We start from the raw sequence: 22,339 nt of genomic DNA, 5'->3' as shown, positions 1-22,339 counted from the left end.
TTTCAAAATATACAGAAAACCAACAGAAAATTCTTATGTGCACGATTATTCCTGACATCTTGACAGGGTTAAACATACTGTATTCTCCTCCATGTCTTTGAGAGCTTGGCGTATTTGCAGCCCTGAGTCCATAGATGAGGCAATCTTGAAGATTTTATGAAATACCTTCACATATAAAAAAAAATAAAGACAGTCATAATCAACTATGAATATGTTGGTTCTCTCTTACCAAGAAAACCTTCTCAGTATAACTTCTCTACTTACAAATTTTAAAATCAAAGTTGTAGTTAAAAATATTCATGAACTAAAAATAAACTTTGATTACAAATTCCCTTAAAAAATGCTCATGGTTGTGTTTACAAGAATGACATAAAAAATGTAATAAAGTTAATTGAACGAACGAACGAAAGTTCAGGTAAGATCCCAAATGGGATGAGCGGGGAAGACGGGACAGACGAAGAACAGTGCTGGAGAGGAGTGTTCTTAGTCGTAGAAATAGAGCCAGGGCTTAACCCAGCAGCGAGGCGATCGTGGGACAGATATTGAGAAGAGAAATTCAGGCTCTTCTGTTGGGACTCCGGTGGGGTGAGCGGGAAGGAAGGGACATGCGACGTTTAGAGCTAGAGAGGAGTGTAGAACTGAGCCATGTCTTAACCCAAAGGGTAAGGCGAACGTGGATCAGAGAATGGTACCTGTCATAGAAGGTACCTCTCGGAGAATCCAAGGTTATTTGTAAATAGGGTTAGGAGCAGGATCATGCAAGGAGTAGAAAAGGTTGTGTTGGTTTGTGGGTCTGCGAATGTCTTCGTCAAGGAGAGAGGTCCAGTAGTCATGTCGTGTCACGAGTTTGTCAATCTGTCTGTCACTGAGCGTCTTCCAGTACAGATTCAGCGCAGGGATGTCTAACTGGGCATGTAGAGACTCGCATGTGGCGAAGTCCTCCCATCTGACATCAAGCACCCAGCGCAGCGCCTTGTTCTGGACACGCTGCAGTTTAAGTAAGTTTGTTTTTGCTGCAAGAGAGAGGGCTAGAGGAGAGTAAGTTATCAGAGGACGTATAAGGGATTTGTAGAGGTGTAGTTTGGTGCGTTGAGAGGCATGTTTCAGCTTGTAGAGGCCCGCAAGGGCCTTACTAGCTATTGCATGCCTTGAGTGAATGTGTCCGTGTAAGCGTAGAAGGTAGTCAAGATTAACGCCAAGGACAGTGACAGATTGTGTCATGGGGATGTAAGTGCGGGTGTCAGCTGTTCTGAGCTCGACAGGTAATGGAGGATCACGTTTTCTGTAGTTAAAATATGTAATGCTGGATTTAGCTGCATTGGTTTTGATCCTCCATTTTTGTTCCCAGATGGCTATCCTGTCGACCTCATTTTGTGTTTTGTGTGTGAGTGTATCTATATTGGCATGAGTGATAAGTTGTGTAATGTCGTCTGCATAGGCTAGTGTGATGGAGTTTTGGTATACAGGTGTTGGAATGTCGTTAGTGTATAAAATGTAGAGGGTAGGGGAGAGGACAGATCCCTGGGGTACTCCAGCATTTAGTGTGAAGTAGTCAGAGTAACAGCCTTGGAATTTGATTCTCATGGTACGGCCGTCTAGGAAGTTGCAGAGGAGTTTACGAGTAGTGAGAGGCAGGTTAAAGTTAGTGCAGAGTTTGTACTTGAGCCCTTGGTGCCAGACAGTGTCAAAAGCTTTTTCAACGTCTTTTGCAACCAGGGCTGTCCTGTTTCTTTGTTCTGTGTTTATGTGGATGTAGTTGAGAATGATGTTAATGGCATCTTGTGTGGATCTGTGTGTTCTGAAGCCAAACTGACCATCAGAAAGTAGAGAGTTGTGTTCCAGGTATCTGCGAAGGCGATGGTTGATGAGTTTTTCAAAGAGTTTACCTAAAGTTTCGAGGAGGCTGATAGGGCGATAGTTTCTAGGATCAGAGTGGTCTTTTTTGGGTTTAGGAAGGAGGATAGCAGTAGCAGCTTTGAAGAGGGAAGGGAAGTATCCAGAGGCAAGGGAGGCATTGAGGAGGTTTGTGTAGGCAGTAATGATAGAGTCAGGAAGGTGTTTTAGGATAATATGGTTTAGGCCAGAGGCGCCAGGAGCCTTGGGAGGAAGGTGTCTGAGGAGAGTTTTAATGTCTGTGTTGGTGAAAGGAGTGTCGAGTTCTTGGGAGGAGGTAAGAGAGTCTAGATGAATGTGGCTATCTGGTGTTGTATCTTGTGTGTGTGCAGTGTTCCAATGTTCTATGTTCTGAATGTGTTGAATAACGTTAGGGTGAGGTCGGTGAGGGTGGAAGATGTTCTCCCAGATGTGTTTGAAGATGTTGGTAGCAGCCTGCGGGTCTGAGATGTGTGTGTTGTTGTGGGTGATGTGTTTGAATTTGTTGGTGGGAGTAGTGCCTCTTATTTTTTTGATAAAGTTCCAGAAGGCTTTAGTGTTTTTAATACGCTGTTTGTCAGCTTGTTGTATGAGTTGTGACCAGTGATTGTTGTGGTCTTGGTCTAGACTGTGTAGAATGTTGTTTCTAAGGTAAGTGAGATCTAATCGAACTTGATTAAATCTGTGTGTGTTGTAGAGGAAGCGGTTGTGGTAGCAGATAATTAGTCTTCTTGTTCTGAGTGACGGTTTGAAGGAATAACGAGTGGTGTGAGTTTTCTTTGGTATTGCGTTGTTGGCTGCTTGTGTAATGGTGTCCTGGATGAGATCAAGTTGAGTATCGATGTCAGAGATAGGTTTGTTGTTATAGTCATAGGTGAGGTTAATATTGTCTATGTGTTGTTTGAAAGCATCCCAGTCAGCGTTCTTGTAGGAGAAGGAAGGTGTGGTTGGAATGAGGATAGGGTTGGAGGAGATGTGCAAGATGACTGGGATGTGATCAGAGCCTGTAATAGGGCCAGGTGAGATGTAGTGTTGAAATAGAGAACTGGCTCGGTTTGCCAGAATGATGTCTGGTTTGCCTTGGCCCGTGTGATTGAAGAAGGTATTGAAGTCTGGGCCGAGATGAATTAGGTGTTTATGGTTAGTGAAGTTGAGTAATTGGTGACCAAGTTGGTTGTTACTGGTGTGATGAAAGGCGGTGTGTTTGGCATTCATGTCAGCTAGTAGGTATGTTGGTGTGTTGGTGTAGTTGAAGACTAAGGAAAGGTCGTGTATGTTGAGAATAGTGTTTGGGCGAGCATAGGTGGTGAAAAAGATAAAGGGGCCAAGGTGGGTGTGTATTCTGACTGCAAGACAGTGTTGGTGAATAAAAGGGATTGGGAGAGATTCGTGTTTTATGTTGGATTTGACAAGGATGGCAACCCCATCGTGGGGATCATAGGGGGACTGTAGTGCAGTATAACCATAATGGCGGATACGTTGAGGGGCTTTGAGGCAGGTACTGTTTAGCAAAACAATATCTGGTCTCTCTGCTTCAAGGAGCTCGGCCAGTAGGTGTCTAATAGTAAAGTAAGAACGTACGTTGAACTGAATCACTTTAAACATGATTTAATGGTTTCGTCATAGCAAAGTTAATGTCGGAGGAGTTTGGATTAAAACCCGTGATAGTGGTGCCATCAGTGGATGCGAGTTTGTAGGTGTTACGGACCCGTTTCCTGGAGGGGGAGGAAGAGATGGATCTGTTTTTATGTTCTTTTGTATGTCTGTCAGAAGTTGGGGCAGGTTTGGGTTTGAGTGGATTTTGTCTGGAGGAGGTGGAGTTGGACCTGGATGAAGTTTTGGTTGTGGTGGAGGAGTGGGCGAAGGTAGATGCAGAGGAAGTGGAAGCTTTGGTAGGGGATGAGGAAGTGGAAGCTATGGTACTGGGTAAGGAAGCGGAAGCTTTGGTTGGGGATGAGGAAGTGGGTAAGGAGGTCGGGGGAGGGGTGGTCGTAGCAGCAGCAGTAGGGGTGTTGGTGGGAGGGGTGGAAGTAGTGAAGAGGGGTAGGGGGGGAGGAGAGCTGGTGGGTGTAGGAAGTGGGGGGGTGGGAGAGAGGGAGGAGGTAGAGGTTGTAGGGGGCTTAGAAGAGAAGCAGGAAGGAGGGATAATTAAAGAGGGAAGATTGTTAGCGGACAAGATTAGGTTAAGGACATGTGAGTAGTCTGATTGGTAGGCTTGAGAGATTACCATCGCAGAGTGGGCAGCAGTGGCGAGTTGGCAGTTAGTTTTGTAGTCTAGTGTGGGTGTAGGTGTAGAAGGAGAGGTGATTGTAGTCTGTGTGTTGGTGTTTGAAGTGTGTAGAGTAGGAGGGGTAGACCAAGTGCGTGGGGTAACCCAGGCATTGGGGGTAGGGGTGGAAGGTATTGTAGGAGGGGGAGGTGCAGGGAAGGGGTTGGGGAGGGAGGGAGGTTGGCTTTCTCTGAGGGTGGAGAGAATGTCTTTTCTAGTAGGGCAGGAATTTGCAACTGCAGTGTGTGACCCACCGCAGTTAGAACATTTTAGGGGGAGGTTGCAAGTGTTCCAGAAGTGGCCAGTTGCTGAACATCTGGAGCAGGTTTGTGTGGAAGTGCATGAGATTTTGTCGTGGCCGAATTTGTAGCATTTCAGACATTGTGTGATGGGGTGAAAGTTTGGAGTGAAGAGGGAGTTTGGAGGAATGCGGATGGTCTTGGCAAGGATTCCTTGATTGAAGAGTGTAGAGGCGTCAGAAGGAGTTGAACAGCGTATTTTGAGGATGGTAGAGTTTTCAGGTCTATAAATATCGTCAACAGAGACTTTGTTCTTAGTACTAATGTCTTTGATTAAGTCTTCTTTGTCTGTGTCATAGGCAGTCAGGAGAGAATAGTCTACGTGTTTTGCGATCACTGTGCATTTGGCGCGGTGCTCAGGAGTCCAAATAATAGTGAAGCCTGCATTGAGAAGTTTTTGTCTGGTCTCGGTTGAGGTGTACGTTTCGTAAGAATGTCTGTCAAGAAGTAGTTTGAATCCAGAGTTGGTTTTAAAGACTTTATACTGAGGAGCGCCAGTGATCTGGTACAGTAAATTTCCAGGACAGATAGTGGCATGATCAGATTTAGAGTATTTGAGGTTAAGCGAGAAAGAATTGGGCTTGGAAGAGGTGGGGGCAGGGTAGGCCTTAGAAGCAGGAGTAGACAGAGTAGAGGCAGGTGTTGGCAGTAGAGGAGTGGTAAGGGGAAAGGAGGTGGAAGGCATTGCAGGCATCGTAAATTAGATGTGGGGGCCAATCCTGTGAGAAAAATTGGCTAGGCAAGTACGTGTGAAGTAGACACACGTACTTGCCTGGTTATAACTTTAAAGTTTCTTGTGGAGTCCGTCTCTGGAGGCACAGGACACTGAGGAGGTGAGCTGTAGCTTGATGGAGCACTGTATGCCCTGAACTGGCTGTAAGGCGTGCAGACCACACGTACAGGCAGGCTGGAGACTTCAGACAGCAACAGGAGTGCAGAGGGAAGCTTCCTGCCCTTGGGTAGGCAGCCACCGACGCACCAATCCTGATGGTGAAGACGAAGGTCCAGTAACCACCACTCGGTGAAGAGAGCAACTCTGGCTGTGAGCGATGAGGAGAGCCAACACTAGCTGAATGGCGAGCAGACTTCACATACAGGCTGAGGCGTGGAGACTTCAGACAGCAACAGGAGTGCAGAGGGAGGCTTCCTGCCCTTGGGTAGGCAGCCACCGACGCACCAATCCTGATGGTGAAGACGAAGGTCCAGTAACCACCACTCGGTGAAGAGAACAACTCTGGCTGTGAGCGATGAGGAGAGCCAACACTAGCTGAATGGCGAGCAGACTTCACATACAGGCTGAGGCGTGGAGACTTCAGACAACGGCGAGGAGAGGCAACACTGGCTGTATAGCGTGTAGACTACACGTACAGTCTGGAGCGTGGAGGCTACAGATAGCAACAGGAGTGCAGAGGGAGGCTTCCTGCCCTTGGGTAGGCAACCACCGACGCACCAATCCTGAAGGTGAAGACGAAGGTTTAGTAACCACCACTCTGAGGATAGTCACACTCAACACGGGGTAATTAGAGAGGCGAGATCGTTCGTCGATGGAGCTGTGTGTCCAATGAATGTAACAGAGGTACGAACGAACGAACGAAAGTTCAGGTAAGATCCCAAATGGGATGAGCGGGGAAGACGGGACAGACGAAGAACAGTGCTGGAGAGGAGTGTTCTTAGTCGTAGAAATAGAGCCAGGGCTTAACCCAGCAGCGAGGCGATCGTGGGACAGATATTGAGAAGAGAAATTCAGGCTCTTCTGTTGGGACTCCGGTGGGGTGAGCGGGAAGGAAGGGACATGCGACGTTTAGAGCTAGAGAGGAGTGTAGAACTGAGCCATGTCTTAACCCAAAGGGTAAGGCGAACGTGGATCAGAGAATGGTACCTGTCATAGAAGGTACCTCTCGGAGAATCCAAGGTTATTTGTAAATAGGGTTAGGAGCAGGATCATGCAAGGAGTAGAAAAGGTTGTGTTGGTTTGTGGGTCTGCGAATGTCTTCGTCAAGGAGAGAGGTCCAGTAGTCATGTCGTGTCACGAGTTTGTCAATCTGTCTGTCACTGAGCGTCTTCCAGTACAGATTCAGCGCAGGGATGTCTAACTGGGCATGTAGAGACTCGCATGTGGCGAAGTCCTCCCATCTGACATCAAGCACCCAGCGCAGCGCCTTGTTCTGGACACGCTGCAGTTTAAGTAAGTTTGTTTTTGCTGCAAGAGAGAGGGCTAGAGGAGAGTAAGTTATCAGAGGACGTATAAGGGATTTGTAGAGGTGTAGTTTGGTGCGTTGAGAGGCATGTTTCAGCTTGTAGAGGCCCGCAAGGGCCTTACTAGCTATTGCATGCCTTGAGTGAATGTGTCCGTGTAAGCGTAGAAGGTAGTCAAGATTAACGCCAAGGACAGTGACAGATTGTGTCATGGGGATGTAAGTGCGGGTGTCAGCTGTTCTGAGCTCGACAGGTAATGGAGGATCACGTTTTCTGTAGTTAAAATATGTAATGCTGGATTTAGCTGCATTGGTTTTGATCCTCCATTTTTGTTCCCAGATGGCTATCCTGTCGACCTCATTTTGTGTTTTGTGTGTGAGTGTATCTATATTGGCATGAGTGATAAGTTGTGTAATGTCGTCTGCATAGGCTAGTGTGATGGAGTTTTGGTATACAGGTGTTGGAATGTCGTTAGTGTATAAAATGTAGAGGGTAGGGGAGAGGACAGATCCCTGGGGTACTCCAGCATTTAGTGTGAAGTAGTCAGAGTAACAGCCTTGGAATTTGATTCTCATGGTACGGCCGTCTAGGAAGTTGCAGAGGAGTTTACGAGTAGTGAGAGGCAGGTTAAAGTTAGTGCAGAGTTTGTACTTGAGCCCTTGGTGCCAGACAGTGTCAAAAGCTTTTTCAACGTCTTTTGCAACCAGGGCTGTCCTGTTTCTTTGTTCTGTGTTTATGTGGATGTAGTTGAGAATGATGTTAATGGCATCTTGTGTGGATCTGTGTGTTCTGAAGCCAAACTGACCATCAGAAAGTAGAGAGTTGTGTTCCAGGTATCTGCGAAGGCGATGGTTGATGAGTTTTTCAAAGAGTTTACCTAAAGTTTCGAGGAGGCTGATAGGGCGATAGTTTCTAGGATCAGAGTGGTCTTTTTTGGGTTTAGGAAGGAGGATAGCAGTAGCAGCTTTGAAGAGGGAAGGGAAGTATCCAGAGGCAAGGGAGGCATTGAGGAGGTTTGTGTAGGCAGTAATGATAGAGTCAGGAAGGTGTTTTAGGATAATATGGTTTAGGCCAGAGGCGCCAGGAGCCTTGGGAGGAAGGTGTCTGAGGAGAGTTTTAATGTCTGTGTTGGTGAAAGGAGTGTCGAGTTCTTGGGAGGAGGTAAGAGAGTCTAGATGAATGTGGCTATCTGGTGTTGTATCTTGTGTGTGTGCAGTGTTCCAATGTTCTATGTTCTGAATGTGTTGAATAACGTTAGGGTGAGGTCGGTGAGGGTGGAAGATGTTCTCCCAGATGTGTTTGAAGATGTTGGTAGCAGCCTGCGGGTCTGAGATGTGTGTGTTGTTGTGGGTGATGTGTTTGAATTTGTTGGTGGGAGTAGTGCCTCTTATTTTTTTGATAAAGTTCCAGAAGGCTTTAGTGTTTTTAATACGCTGTTTGTCAGCTTGTTGTATGAGTTGTGACCAGTGATTGTTGTGGTCTTGGTCTAGACTGTGTAGAATGTTGTTTCTAAGGTAAGTGAGATCTAATCGAACTTGATTAAATCTGTGTGTGTTGTAGAGGAAGCGGTTGTGGTAGCAGATAATTAGTCTTCTTGTTCTGAGTGACGGTTTGAAGGAATAACGAGTGGTGTGAGTTTTCTTTGGTATTGCGTTGTTGGCTGCTTGTGTAATGGTGTCCTGGATGAGATCAAGTTGAGTATCGATGTCAGAGATAGGTTTGTTGTTATAGTCGTAGGTGAGGTTAATATTGTCTATGTGTTGTTTGAAAGCATCCCAGTCAGCGTTCTTGTAGGAGAAGGAAGGTGTGGTTGGAATGAGGATAGGGTTGGAGGAGATGTGCAAGATGACTGGGATGTGATCAGAGCCTGTAATAGGGCCAGGTGAGATGTAGTGTTGAAATAGAGAACTGGCTCGGTTTGCCAGAATGATGTCTGGTTTGCCTTGGCCCGTGTGATTGAAGAAGGTATTGAAGTCTGGGCCGAGATGAATTAGGTGTTTATGGTTAGTGAAGTTGAGTAATTGGTGACCAAGTTGGTTGTTACTGGTGTGATGAAAGGCGGTGTGTTTGGCATTCATGTCAGCTAGTAGGTATGTTGGTGTGTTGGTGTAGTTGAAGACTAAGGAAAGGTCGTGTATGTTGAGAATAGTGTTTGGGCGAGCATAGGTGGTGAAAAAGATAAAGGGGCCAAGGTGGGTGTGTATTCTGACTGCAAGACAGTGTTGGTGAATAAAAGGGATTGGGAGAGATTCGTGTTTTATGTTGGATTTGACAAGGATGGCAACCCCATCGTGGGGATCATAGGGGGACTGTAGTGCAGTATAACCATAATGGCGGATACGTTGAGGGGCTTTGAGGCAGGTACTGTTTAGCAAAACAATATCTGGTCTCTCTGCTTCAAGGAGCTCGGCCAGTAGGTGTCTAATAGTAAAGTAAGAACGTACGTTGAACTGAATCACTTTAAACATGATTTAATGGTTTCGTCATAGCAAAGTTAATGTCGGAGGAGTTTGGATTAAAACCCGTGATAGTGGTGCCATCAGTGGATGCGAGTTTGTAGGTGTTACGGACCCGTTTCCTGGAGGGGGAGGAAGAGATGGATCTGTTTTTATGTTCTTTTGTATGTCTGTCAGAAGTTGGGGCAGGTTTGGGTTTGAGTGGATTTTGTCTGGAGGAGGTGGAGTTGGACCTGGATGAAGTTTTGGTTGTGGTGGAGGAGTGGGCGAAGGTAGATGCAGAGGAAGTGGAAGCTTTGGTAGGGGATGAGGAAGTGGAAGCTATGGTACTGGGTAAGGAAGCGGAAGCTTTGGTTGGGGATGAGGAAGTGGGTAAGGAGGTCGGGGGAGGGGTGGTCGTAGCAGCAGCAGTAGGGGTGTTGGTGGGAGGGGTGGAAGTAGTGAAGAGGGGTAGGGGGGGAGGAGAGCTGGTGGGTGTAGGAAGTGGGGGGGTGGGAGAGAGGGAGGAGGTAGAGGTTGTAGGGGGCTTAGAAGAGAAGCAGGAAGGAGGGATAATTAAAGAGGGAAGATTGTTAGCGGACAAGATTAGGTTAAGGACATGTGAGTAGTCTGATTGGTAGGCTTGAGAGATTACCATCGCAGAGTGGGCAGCAGTGGCGAGTTGGCAGTTAGTTTTGTAGTCTAGTGTGGGTGTAGGTGTAGAAGGAGAGGTGATTGTAGTCTGTGTGTTGGTGTTTGAAGTGTGTAGAGTAGGAGGGGTAGACCAAGTGCGTGGGGTAACCCAGGCATTGGGGGTAGGGGTGGAAGGTATTGTAGGAGGGGGAGGTGCAGGGAAGGGGTTGGGGAGGGAGGGAGGTTGGCTTTCTCTGAGGGTGGAGAGAATGTCTTTTCTAGTAGGGCAGGAATTTGCAACTGCAGTGTGTGACCCACCGCAGTTAGAACATTTTAGGGGGAGGTTGCAAGTGTTCCAGAAGTGGCCAGTTGCTGAACATCTGGAGCAGGTTTGTGTGGAAGTGCATGAGATTTTGTCGTGGCCGAATTTGTAGCATTTCAGACATTGTGTGATGGGGTGAAAGTTTGGAGTGAAGAGGGAGTTTGGAGGAATGCGGATGGTCTTGGCAAGGATTCCTTGATTGAAGAGTGTAGAGGCGTCAGAAGGAGTTGAACAGCGTATTTTGAGGATGGTAGAGTTTTCAGGTCTATAAATATCGTCAACAGAGACTTTGTTCTTAGTACTAATGTCTTTGATTAAGTCTTCTTTGTCTGTGTCATAGGCAGTCAGGAGAGAATAGTCTACGTGTTTTGCGATCACTGTGCATTTGGCGCGGTGCTCAGGAGTCCAAATAATAGTGAAGCCTGCATTGAGAAGTTTTTGTCTGGTCTCGGTTGAGGTGTACGTTTCGTAAGAATGTCTGTCAAGAAGTAGTTTGAATCCAGAGTTGGTTTTAAAGACTTTATGCTGAGGAGCGCCAGTGATCTGGTACAGTAAATTTCCAGGACAGATAGTGGCATGATCAGATTTAGAGTATTTGAGGTTAAGCGAGAAAGAATTGGGCTTGGAAGAGGTGGGGGCAGGGTAGGCCTTAGAAGCAGGAGTAGACAGAGTAGAGGCAGGTGTTGGCAGTAGAGGAGTGGTAAGGGAAAAGGAGGTGGAAGGCATTGCAGGCATCGTAAATTAGATGTGGGGGCCAATCCTGTGAGAAAAATTGGCTAGGCAAGTACGTGTGAAGTAGACACACGTACTTGCCTGGTTATAACTTTAAAGTTTCTTGTGGAGTCCGTCTCTGGAGGCACAGGACACTGAGGAGGTGAGCTGTAGCTTGATGGAGCACTGTATGCCCTGAACTGGCTGTAAGGCGTGCAGACCACACGTACAGGCTGAGGCGTGGAGACTTCAGACAGCAACAGGAGTGCAGAGGGAAGCTTCCTGCCCTTGGGTAGGCAGCCACCGACGCACCAATCCTGATGGTGAAGACGAAGGTCCAGTAACCACCACTCGGTGAAGAGAGCAACTCTGGCTGTGAGCGATGAGGAGAGCCAACACTAGCTGAATGGCGAGCAGACTTCACATACAGGCTGAGGCGTGGAGACTTCAGACAGCAACAGGAGTGCAGAGGGAGGCTTCCTGCCCTTGGGTAGGCAGCCACTGACGCACCAATCCTGATGGTGAAGACGAAGGTCCAGTAACCACCACTCGGTGAAGAGATCAACTCTGGCTGTGAGCGATGAGGAGAGCCAACACTAGCTGAATGGCGAGCAGACTTCACATACAGGCTGAGGCGTGGAGACTTCAGACAACGGCGAGGAGAGGCAACACTGGCTGTATAGCGTGTAGACTACACGTACAGTCTGGAGCGTGGAGGCTACAGATAGCAACAGGAGTGCAGAGGGAGGCTTCCTGCCCTTGGGTAGGCAACCACCGACGCACCAATCCTGAAGGTGAAGACGAAGGTTTAGTAACCACCACTCTGAGGATAGTCACACTCAACACGGGGTAATTAGAGAGCCGAGATCGTTCGTCGATGGAGCTGTGTGTCCAATGAACAGAGATGGAGCAGGACGGCTATATATAGGCAGGAAGAGGTGGAGGTAGTAGTAGTAGTAGTAGTACAAGAATTGTATAAATGAAGAAGGAACAGAAACACGAGACAGGAGAGAGAAAGACAACCCAGAGGAGAAAAGGAAAGAGGAAAGGGGAAGAGGAAGAAGAAAAAGAAAGAAAAAATGAGGATTCAGGTTAAGTCACGGGTGTTCTGAAGTTTGGAGCATTTTACAATGTAGTGGGAGAGGAAGGCATCTACAGAGACGAAGCCAGGGCTAAGGTTCATACAAGGAAAGTTGTGTATTAGAGAGGATTCAACTAGACGGCGACTGTTCGAGTTGGAAGTAGGGAAGACAGTTTTAGCAGAAGACCAGTCAGTATTTTATTTCACCACTTCCCCTTTCACGCACCTCTGTGCGCTTGCTCTCTCTCTCTGTGGGCATCTAGCTCACTTGCAGTGCTCCCCTTCCTTTGTTTTTGTTTTTGACTGGCTCGTCATCCTCATTTCCCACTTCTACCACTACCACTACTACTACCTCTTCTTCTTCTACTACTACTACACTACTGATGAAATTAAGACACATGTGCGGCGTCTGGTTGTCTTTGTTGTGGACGTTTCTCCATCCAGTGGCTGGCTGGATGGCGAAACGTCTACGATAGGGATGCCCGGGTGTGGTGCATGTGTCTTAATTTCATCTTGTCGGTATTATATACAATTCTTGTACTACTACTACTACTACTACCTCCACCTCTTCCTGCCTATATATAGCCGTCCTGCTCCACCATTTATGGATTTAGAAAAGGCATATGGTAGAGTGGAGGGGAGCAATGTGACAGATGTTGTAAGTATATGGAATAGGTGGTAAGTTACTAAATGCTGTAAAGAGTTTTTATGAGGATAGTGAGGCTCAGGTTAGGATGTGTAGAAGAGAGGGAGACTACTTCCCGGTAAAAGTAGGTCTTAGACAGGGATGTGTAATGTCTCCATGGTTGTTTAATATATTTATAGATGGGGTTGTAAAAGAAGTAAATGCTAGGGTGTTCGGGAAAGGGGTGGGATTAAATTATGGGGAATCAGATACAAAATGGAAACTGATACAGTTGCTTTTTGGTGATGATACTGCGCTTATGGGAGATTCTAAAGAAAAATTGCAAAGGTTAGTGGATGAGTTTGGGAGTGTGTCTAAAGTTAGAAAGTTGAAATTGAACATAGAAAAGAGTAAGGTGATGAGGGTATTAAATGATTTAGATAAAGGAGAACTGGATATCAAATTGGGGAGGAGTATGGAAGAAGTGAATGTTTTCAGTTACTTGGGAGTTGATGTGTCGGCTGATGGATTTGTGAAGGATGAGGTTAATCATAGAACTGATGAGGGAAAAAAGGTGAGTGGTGCATTGAGATATATGTGGAGACAAAAAACGCTATCTATGGAGGCAAAAAGGTAATATATGAAAGTATAGTACTACCAACACTCTTGTATGGGTGTGAAGCTTGGGTTGTAAATGCAGCAGCGAGGAGGCGGTTCGAGGCAGTGGAGATGTCCTGTCTAAGGGCATTGTGTGGTGTAAATATTATGCAGAAAATTCGGAGTGTCGAAATTAGCAGAAGGTGTGGAGTTAATAAAAGTATTAGTCAGAGGGCTGAAGAGGGGTTGTTGAGCTGATTTGGTCATTTAGAGAGAATGGATCAAAGTAGAATGGCATGGAGAGAGTATAAATCTGTAGGGGATGGAAGGCGGGGTAGAGGTCGTCCTCGAAAAGGTTGGAAGGGCTAAGGGAGGTTTTGTGGGCGACGGGCTTGGACTTCCAGCAGGCGTGCATGAGCGTGCTCGATAGGAGTGAAGGGAGACGAATGGTATTTGGGACCTGACGATCTGTTGGAGTGTGAGTAGGGTAATATTTAGTGAAGGGATTCAGGGAAACCGGTTATTTTTATATAGCCGGACTTGAGTCCTGGAAATGGGAAGTACAATGCCTGCACTCTAATGGAGGGGTTCGGGATATTAGCAGTTTGGAGGGATATGTTGTGTATCTATATACGTACATGCTTCTAAACTGTTGTGTTCTGAGCACCTCCGCAAAAACAGTGATTATGTGTGAGTGAGGTGAACGTGTTGAATGATGAAAGTAATTTCTTTTTGGTGATTTTCTTACTTTTTGGGTCACCCTGCATCGGTGGGAGACGGCCGACTTGTTAATATATATATATATATATATATATATATATATATATATATATATATATATATATATATATATATATATATATATATATATATATATATATATATAGGTAGTAGGTTGGTAGACAGCAACCACCCAGGGAAGTACTACCGTCCTCCCAGATGACTGTGAAACAGAAATCTGTAACTGTTTTACATGATGGTAGGATTGCTGGTGTCTTTTTCTGTCTCATAAACACGCTAGATAACAGGGATATCTTGCTACTCCTACTTACACTTTGGTCACACTTCACAGACACGCACATGCATATATATATATACATACATCTAGGTTTTCCTCCTTTTTCTAAATAGCTCTTGTTCTTCTTTATTTCTTCTATTGTCCATGGGGAAGTGGAAAAGAATCTCTCCTCCGAAAGCCATGCGTGTCATATGAGGCGACTAAAATGCCGGGAGCAATGGGCTAGTAACCCCTTCTCCTGTAAACATTTACTAAAAAAGAGAAGAAGAAAAACTTTATAAAACTGGGATGCTTGAATGTGCGTGGATGTAGTGCAGATGAGAAGAAACAGATGATTGCTGATGTTATGAATGAAAAGAAGTTGGATGTCCTGGCCCTAAGCGAAACAAAGCTGAAGGGGGTAGGGGAGTTTCGGTGGGGGGAAATAAATGGGATTAAATCTGGAGTATCTGAGAGAGTTAGAGCAAAGGAAGGTGTAGCAATAATGTTGAAGGATCAGTTATGGAAGGAGAAAAGAGAATATGAATGTGTAAATTCAAGGATTATGTGGATTAAAGTAAAGGTTGGATGCGAAAAATGGGTCATAATAATCGTGTATGGACCTGGAGAAGAAAGGAATGCAGAGGAGAGAGATTTTGGGAGATGTTAGGTGAATGTATAGGAGCCTTTGAACCAAGTGTGAGAGTAATTGTGGTAGGTGACATGAATGCTAAAGTAGGAGAAACTTTTAGAGAGGGTGTGGTAGGTAAGTTTGGGGTGCCAGGTGTAAATGATAATGGGAGCCCTTTGATTGAACTTTGTATAGAAAGGGGTTTAGCTATAGGTAATACATATTTTAGGAAAAAGAGGATAAATAAGTATACAAGATATGATGTAGGGCGAAATGACAGTTTGTTGGATTACGTATTAGTAGATAAAAAACTGTTGAGTAGACTTCAGGATGTACATGTTTAAAGAGGGGCCACAGATATATCAGATCACTTTTAGTTGTAGCTACGCTGAGAGTAAAAGGTAGATGGGATTCAAGGAGAATAGAAGCATCAGGGAAGAGAGAGGTGAAGGCTTATAAACTAAAAGAGGAGGCAGTTAGGGTAAGATATTAATAGCTATTGGAGGATAGATGGGCTAATGAGAACATAGGCAATGGGGTCGAAGAGGTATGGGGTAGGTTTAAGAATGTAGTGTTAGTGTTCAGCAGAAGTTTGTGGTTACAGGAAAGATGTAAAGAGAGTAGTAAGGGAGAAAAAGTGATGCAAGGAGGGAAGAGTATATGGAGAAAAAGAGAGAGGTTAAGAGAATGGTGAAGCAATGTAAAAATAGAGAAAATGAGAGAGTGGGTGAGATGTTATCAACAAATTTTGTTGAAAATAAGAAAAAGTTTTCGAGAGAGATTAACAAGTTAAGGAAGCCTAGATCTTGGACAAATGGATTTGTCAGTTAAAAATAGGAGAGCAGAGTTATTAAATGGAGAGTTAGAGGTATTGGGAGGCTGAAGGGAATATTTTGAGGAATTGTTAAATGTTGATGAAGATAAGGAAGCTGTGATTTCATGTATAGGGCAAGGAGGAATAACATCTTGTAGGAGTGAGGAAGAGCCGGATGTGAGCGTGGGGGAAGTTCGTGAGGCAGTAGGTAAAATGGAAGGGGGTAAGGCAGCTGGGATTGATGGGATAAAGATAGAAATGTTAAAAGCAGGTGGGGATATAGTTTTGGAGTGATTGGTGCTATTATTTAATAAATGTATGGAAGAGGGTAAGGTACCTAGGGATTGGCAGAGAGCATGCATAGTTCCTTTGTATAAAGGCAAAGGGGACAAAAGAGAGTGCAAAAATTATAGTCTGTTGAGTATACCTGGTAAAGTGTATGGTAGAGTTATTATTGAAAGAAGAGTAAGACGGAGAATAGGATAGCAGATGGACAAGGAGGCTTTAGGAAAGGTAGGGGGTGGGTGGACCAAGTGTTTACAGTGAAACATAAGTGAACAGTATTTAGATAAGGCTAAAGAGGTTTATGTGGCATTTATGGAATTGGAAAAGGCGTATTACAGGGTGGATAGGGTGGCAATGTGGCAGATGTTGCAGGTGTATGGAATTGGAGGTAGGTTACTGAAAGCAGTGAAGAGTTTTTACGAGGATAGTTAGAGTATGTAGGAAAGAGATTATTTCCCAGTAAAAGTAGGCCTTAGACAAGGATGTGTGATGTCACCGTGGTTGTTTAATATATTTATAGATGGGGTTGTAAGAGAAGTAAATGCGAGGGTCTTGGCAAGAGGCATGGAGTTAAAAGATAAAGAATCACACATAAAGTGGGAGTTGTCACAGTTGCTCTTTGCTGATGACACTGTGCTCTTGGGAGATTCTGAAGAGAAGTTGCAGAGGTTGGTGGATGAATTTGGTAGGGTATGTAAAAGAAGAAAATTAAAAGTGAATACAGGAAAGAGTAAGGTTATGAGGATAACAAAAAGATTAGGTGATGAAAGATTGGATATCAGATTGGAGGGAGAGAGTATGGAGGAGGTGAATGTATTCAGTTATTTGGGAGTGGACGTGTCAGCGGATGGGTCTATGAAAGATGAGGTGAATCAGAATTGATGAGGGGAAAAGGGTGAGCCGTGCACTTAGGAATCTGTGGAGACAAAGAACTTTGTCCTTGGAGGCAAAGAGGGGAATGTATGAGAGTATAGTTTTACCAATGCTCTTATATGGGTGTGAAGCATGGGTGATGAATGTTGCAGCGAGGAGAAGGCTGGAGGCAGTGGAGATGTCATGTCTGAGGGCAATGTGTGGTGTGAATATAATGCAGAGAATTCGTAGTTTGGAAGATAGGAGGAGGTGCGGGATTGCCAAACTGTTGTCCAGAGGGCTGAGGAAGGGTTGTTGAGGTGGTTCGGACATGTAGAGAGAATGGAGCGAAAAAGAATGACTTCACGAGTGTGTCAGTCTGTAATGGAAGGAAGGCGGAGTAGCGGTCGGCCTAGGAAAGGTTGGAGGGAGGGGGTAGAGGAGGTTTTGTGTGCGAGGGGCTTGGACTTCCAGCAGGCATGCGTGAGCGTGTTTGATAGGAGTGAATGGAGACAAATGGTTTTTAATACTTGACGTGCTGTTGGAGTGTGAGCAAAGTAACATTTATGAAGGGGTTCAGGGAAACCGGCAGGCCGGACTTGAGTCCTGGAGATGGGAAGTACAGTGCCTGCACTCTGAAGGAGGGGTGTTAATGTTGCAGTTTAAAAACTGTAGTGTAAAGCACCCTTCTGGCAAGACAGTGATGGAGTGAATGATGGTGAAAGTTTTTCTTTTTCGGGCCACCCTTCCTTGGTGGGAATCGGCCAGTGTGCTAATATATATATATATATATATATATATATATATATATATATATATATATATATATAAATATATATATATATATATATATATATATATATATATATATGCAAAACAACCACTCTGTAAGAATAGAGAAATTACACGCGCTATCGAGACTACTCACATTATCGTGAGTAGTCACGAAACCGCTTGGAATTTCTCTATTCTTTCAGAGTGGTTGTTTTGCATATTTTGAAATCACCTGTTTACTGTGATCTTATTGCATATATATATATATATATATATATATATATATATATATATATATATATATATATATATATATATATATATATATATATATATATATATATATATATATATATAAATATATATATATAATACAACCAGAATGAAACAATAAAGTTCCAGACACTCCCGTGATATATTATGTGCTTTCTAAATTTTCTCTTATACGTTTAAAGATATGTTGTTTCATTTACGTTAATGTAAAATTTAATATTTTTTAGCAAAATTACCTTCGGAAACTTTAACTTATTATAGCAAGGGCAATTTAATTTAGTTTAATCCAACTAAATATATTATAAATAAGTTTACAATATTTTATTGATGAACAAACACAATGAAATATATTTATTTCGTTAGGTTCACAATGACTTTTGCGAAATTATTGCAAACACAAATTATCGCTTGTGAAGGCTTACTCAGCCCAGTAACAACTTCATCCAGTATTACCAAGGCTGGCTTCTCCTCAGGAAAATTAATGAATAGAAAAAGAAATAATAATTCAAAAAGATAAACACTTTATTATTTATTGATACAAGATTTGCCTTCCATGAACCCATGCTGGTTTTCATTTATAATCTTGTTCCTTTCCAGGTGTTCGACCACTCTCCTCCTGATAATCTTCTCCATGACTTTGCACACAATACATGTCAGAGACACAGGTCTGTAGTTTAGTGCCTCGTTTCTGTTTCCTTTCTTAAATATGGGGACTACATTTGCTGTCTTCCATTTCTCAGGTAGTTGCCCAGTTTCAAGGGATGTGTTGAAGATTGTGGTTAGAGGCACGCACAGCATCTCTGCTCCTTCTCTAAGGACCCATGGGGAGATGTTGTCCGGTCCCATCGCCTTTGAGGTGTCGAGGTCACTTAAGAGCTTCTTCACCTCCTCCTCAGTTGTTCGTATGTCATCCAACACTTGTTGGTATATTCCCTCTTGATGTTCCCTTCTGTGCTGTCTTCCCACAGCCCTTCCTGTCTCTACTGTAAACACTTCCTTAAATCTCCTGTTCAGCTTCTCACATGCCTCCTGATCATTTCTTTTGAGTTCTCCACCTTCTGTCCTTAATCTGATCACCTGGTCTTTGACTGTTGTCTTCCTCCTGATGTGGCTATACACCAGTTTCGGGCCAGTCTTGATTCTCGATGCTATGTCATTTTCATACTGTCGCTGGGCCTCCCTCCTTACCTGTGCATACTCATTCCTGGCTCTACGACCGATCTCCCTATTTTCGTGTGTTGTCTGCCTTCTGTACTTTTTCCATTCTCTATTGCACTTTGTTTTTGCCTCCTTACACCGTCGTGTAAAGCAGGGGCTCGTTCTGGTCTTCCCGTTGTTACCATTGCCCTTGGGAATAAACCTTTCCACTGCCTCCTTGCATTTTGTTGTTACATATTCCATTTACTGGCTTTCCTGCCAGTTTTCTGTCCCACTGGACCTCCTGCAGGAAGTTCTTCAACCCTATGTAGTCTCCTCTTTTATAGTCAGGCTTTTCCCATTCAACTACTGTTATTCTCTCCACTTGCAGCTCTACTATGTATTCAAAGCACAGAACCACGTGGTCGCTAGCTCCTAGGGGACTCTTATACTTGATGTCCTCAATGTCTGAGCTGCCCAGGGTGAACACAAGGTCCAATCTTGCTGGTTCATCCTTCCATGTTTCGGGAACCCCATGTGACTCCAGGTTTTCCCAGTCAATCTCCCTGTGGTTGAAATCCCCCATAACCAGCAATTTTGCTCTGCTGGAGTGAGCTCTTCTTGCCACCTCAGCAAGTGTTTCCACCATTGCTCTGTTGCTCTCTTCATATTCCTCTATTGGCCTCCTGCAGTTCTGTGGTGGATTATACATCACTGCAATGACCACTTTGTGTTCCCAAGACTGAAGTGTACCTGCTCTGTAGTCTCTTTCTCCCGTCTCATCTATGCCTTCCATTTTCTTGAATTTCCATCTGTTTTTTTTTATGATCAGAGCAACCCCACTTCCCCCCTGCCCCTTCTATCTTTCCTCATGATCTGGTATCCTGGTGGGAAGATTGCATCTGTTATTGTCTCCGTGAGTTTTGTTTCTGTAACTGCTATGATGTCTGGGGACTTCTCATTGATTCTTTCTTGCCATTCCTCATGTTTATTCGTTAATCCATCTGCATTTGTGTACCAAACCTTCAACTTCTGTTCTAATACAGTAACTGTGGTGCAGGGGGTGGAAACAGAGGGATCGGTGTGTGATGGTTGGTTTGGTTTGTTCAGTTGCCTTGGGGGTGTCGTGGCTGGTGTCCTTCTGCAGGTGTTTCTGGGGGGTGTGCTTGTCCTTCCATTTGATCCTGGGTTATTCTGCTCTCCTTTTTCATTTCCTCCCATTTCTCCTTTCGTTTTTGAACTCTCTCTTTCATCGTCTTCCTTTCGTCCTGTGTTCTGTCTCGATCAAGGTACACACTCCGGAACTCCTGCTTGCCTCTCAGCCGTGCTTTCTCCTGCAGGATCATGGTTCGGGTTGATTCTGCCTTGAAAATTACTTTGAGAGGCCGATTCCTTTTCTTTGTGAACCACCCAATTCTCCGAAAATTTGCCACCTGGGTCATGTCCCCCTCGCCTATCACCTTAATGATATCTTCAATCGCTTTTTTCTCCTCCTGCTTTCTTTCATCATAAGTTTCCCCTTTAGCTTTGTCTAGCCCATAGACAAACACGGATCTCTCCCTTTCCACCTCCCACTGTGATTCCCATTGCATCCTCTGATGTGTGTGTGTGTGTGTGTGTGTGTGTGTGTGTGTGTGTGTGTGTGTGTGTACTCGTCTAGTTGCACTCACCTAGTGGTGGTTGAGATTCGCTGCCTGGATGAGGTAGAGTGCGGTCGTGCTTTGCACCCCAGCCAGAGTAGAAACATTAGACGTGTTTCTTTCCACCTGTTGTCTATGTTCCCCATCAGTAAAATGGGTACCTGGGTGTTAGTCGACTGGTGTGGGTCGCATCCTGGGACACTGACCTAAGGAGGCCTGGTCACAGACCGGGCCGCGGGGGCGTTGACCCCCGGAACTCTCTCCAGGTAAACTCCAGGTAAACCCCTCTACTGTTTTCCTGGAGGAGCTACTCAGACAACAATATGGTGCTAGGTGTGTGCTGGAGAGTGAATACTATGGGCATTGAGCTCATTAGTGGGGCTTGAACGCCTGCGTCAGTCGATGTGTTATTGCCCAAAATTATAAGAGAGACATACGGCATCAGAGACGAGGATTTGTATGGAGTGGCACTGAATGGTGTTTATCATTCCTCGCCTAGCTGCCGGGGTGAGTGGACGCTTCTCACAACCCTCTGTCGACAGCCAAGCTAACGACCTAGTGATCATCATGGTCTTTGCAGCATGTCGCCGAGTGAATACTGTTGGAATTGAATTAGTGTGTGGATCTATCACGCCCACCAAAGTCCATGAGTTGTTGCCCTTGATTATCAGGGACACCTACTGCATCGACGACAAGGAGCTGTACGACGTGGCTCTCAACGGATCGTTCAGGATATTTGTGAAATTGCTCCACACGCAAGTGTATGAGGAGCTTGTTGATCGTTATCAAGATCTTAGCATGGAAGTTACCCAAGAAGTGAGTTTCAGACAGGTGGACGTTTCCCGCAAGTATACGTGGGTGAGGGTACAGAACGTACCTTTTGAGGCGAATGAGGTCGACATTCGACATGCTTTTGAAAGGTATGGTGTTGCACATGTTGCCCAACAAGGTAAATGGACGGCGGGTGCATATGCCGGTTATCCTGAGGGAAGTTTCTCCATTAAAATGACCCTCCGTCACCCTATACCCTCTTATGTCGCCTTGGAGGATTTCAGAACTCAGGTGATGATGACGTATGCTGGGCAGAGGAGAACCTGCAGGACATGTGGAGACTATGATCACGTAGCAGCTGAGTGCGGCAGGCGGGGCACTGGCAGGAGGCAGAACGTTCCTGAGTCTGCCCAGGTGGAGGACGGAGGGCGTGGTCAACTTTGGAGTGAGATGGTTGAGGCATCGGTGGTGAAGCCCACCCTGGATGTGCTGATACCTGAGCAGCCAGCACGGCTGGTGGCGCAGCAGATGTCAGAGGGTGCAGAGGTTTTCACTACGACGGTTGAGATGGTGATGCAGTCATTGTTTGAGTCACCTGTGACATCAGTGGCAGGACCATTGGGTGACCAGGAGCCTGCGTCAGAGGTGGATGCTAGGCATGAAGCGGACATGAGCGTTGCTGGGCATGGTGTTGACGGGCTGCCACCGGGTATGGAAGAGGCACAGCCGTTGGTCGTGGAGGTACATCGCGAGGAGGAACCCAGTTCTTCAATGGAGGAGAGTGTTGTCACCAGGAAAAGGGCAGCAACAACATCCAATTCTGATGATGTCTTAACATCGGCCCAACGCCCGGAAAAGAAGGTGTGGGCGCAGGTGTAGGTGGGAGGAGGCATCAGCAACAGGCAGTGCAGGATGGCCGGGGTGCCCTGAGTGGGGAGCGTGGTAAGGGCAGTGAGAAGGGCCCTGGTGCACATTTAAAGGGGGATGAGGGCCAGAGGGGTCACAAGCATTAATTGGCATCCGGTGTATGACGCTGAACGTTAATGGCTTATGTGAGAGAATGAAGTGTGATTGGACATGCAAATTTTTACATAGATACCGTGTGTATGTAGCATATATTCAGGA

General features: G+C 45.3%; 1 protein-coding gene across 1 annotated transcript in view; it reads right to left on the bottom strand.

Annotated features, from left to right (window-relative positions):
• The window catches only part of LOC128702056 (uncharacterized), a 226,923-nt gene extending 205,992 nt beyond the window's left edge, over positions 1-20,931 (bottom strand). The window contains exon 1 of the mRNA XM_070101503.1: positions 20,881-20,931. Within this exon, the coding sequence (XP_069957604.1) occupies positions 20,881-20,931 (51 nt within the window). The remainder of the gene's footprint in view (positions 1-20,880) is intronic.
• Positions 20,932-22,339: the final 1,408 nt, after the last annotated feature.

The sequence above is a fragment of the Cherax quadricarinatus genome, chromosome 77 (genome assembly GCF_038502225.1).
Source record: "Cherax quadricarinatus isolate ZL_2023a chromosome 77, ASM3850222v1, whole genome shotgun sequence".
Lineage (NCBI taxonomy): Eukaryota > Metazoa > Arthropoda > Malacostraca > Decapoda > Parastacidae > Cherax > Cherax quadricarinatus.
This window is presented reverse-complemented; position numbering and strand designations above follow the sequence as displayed.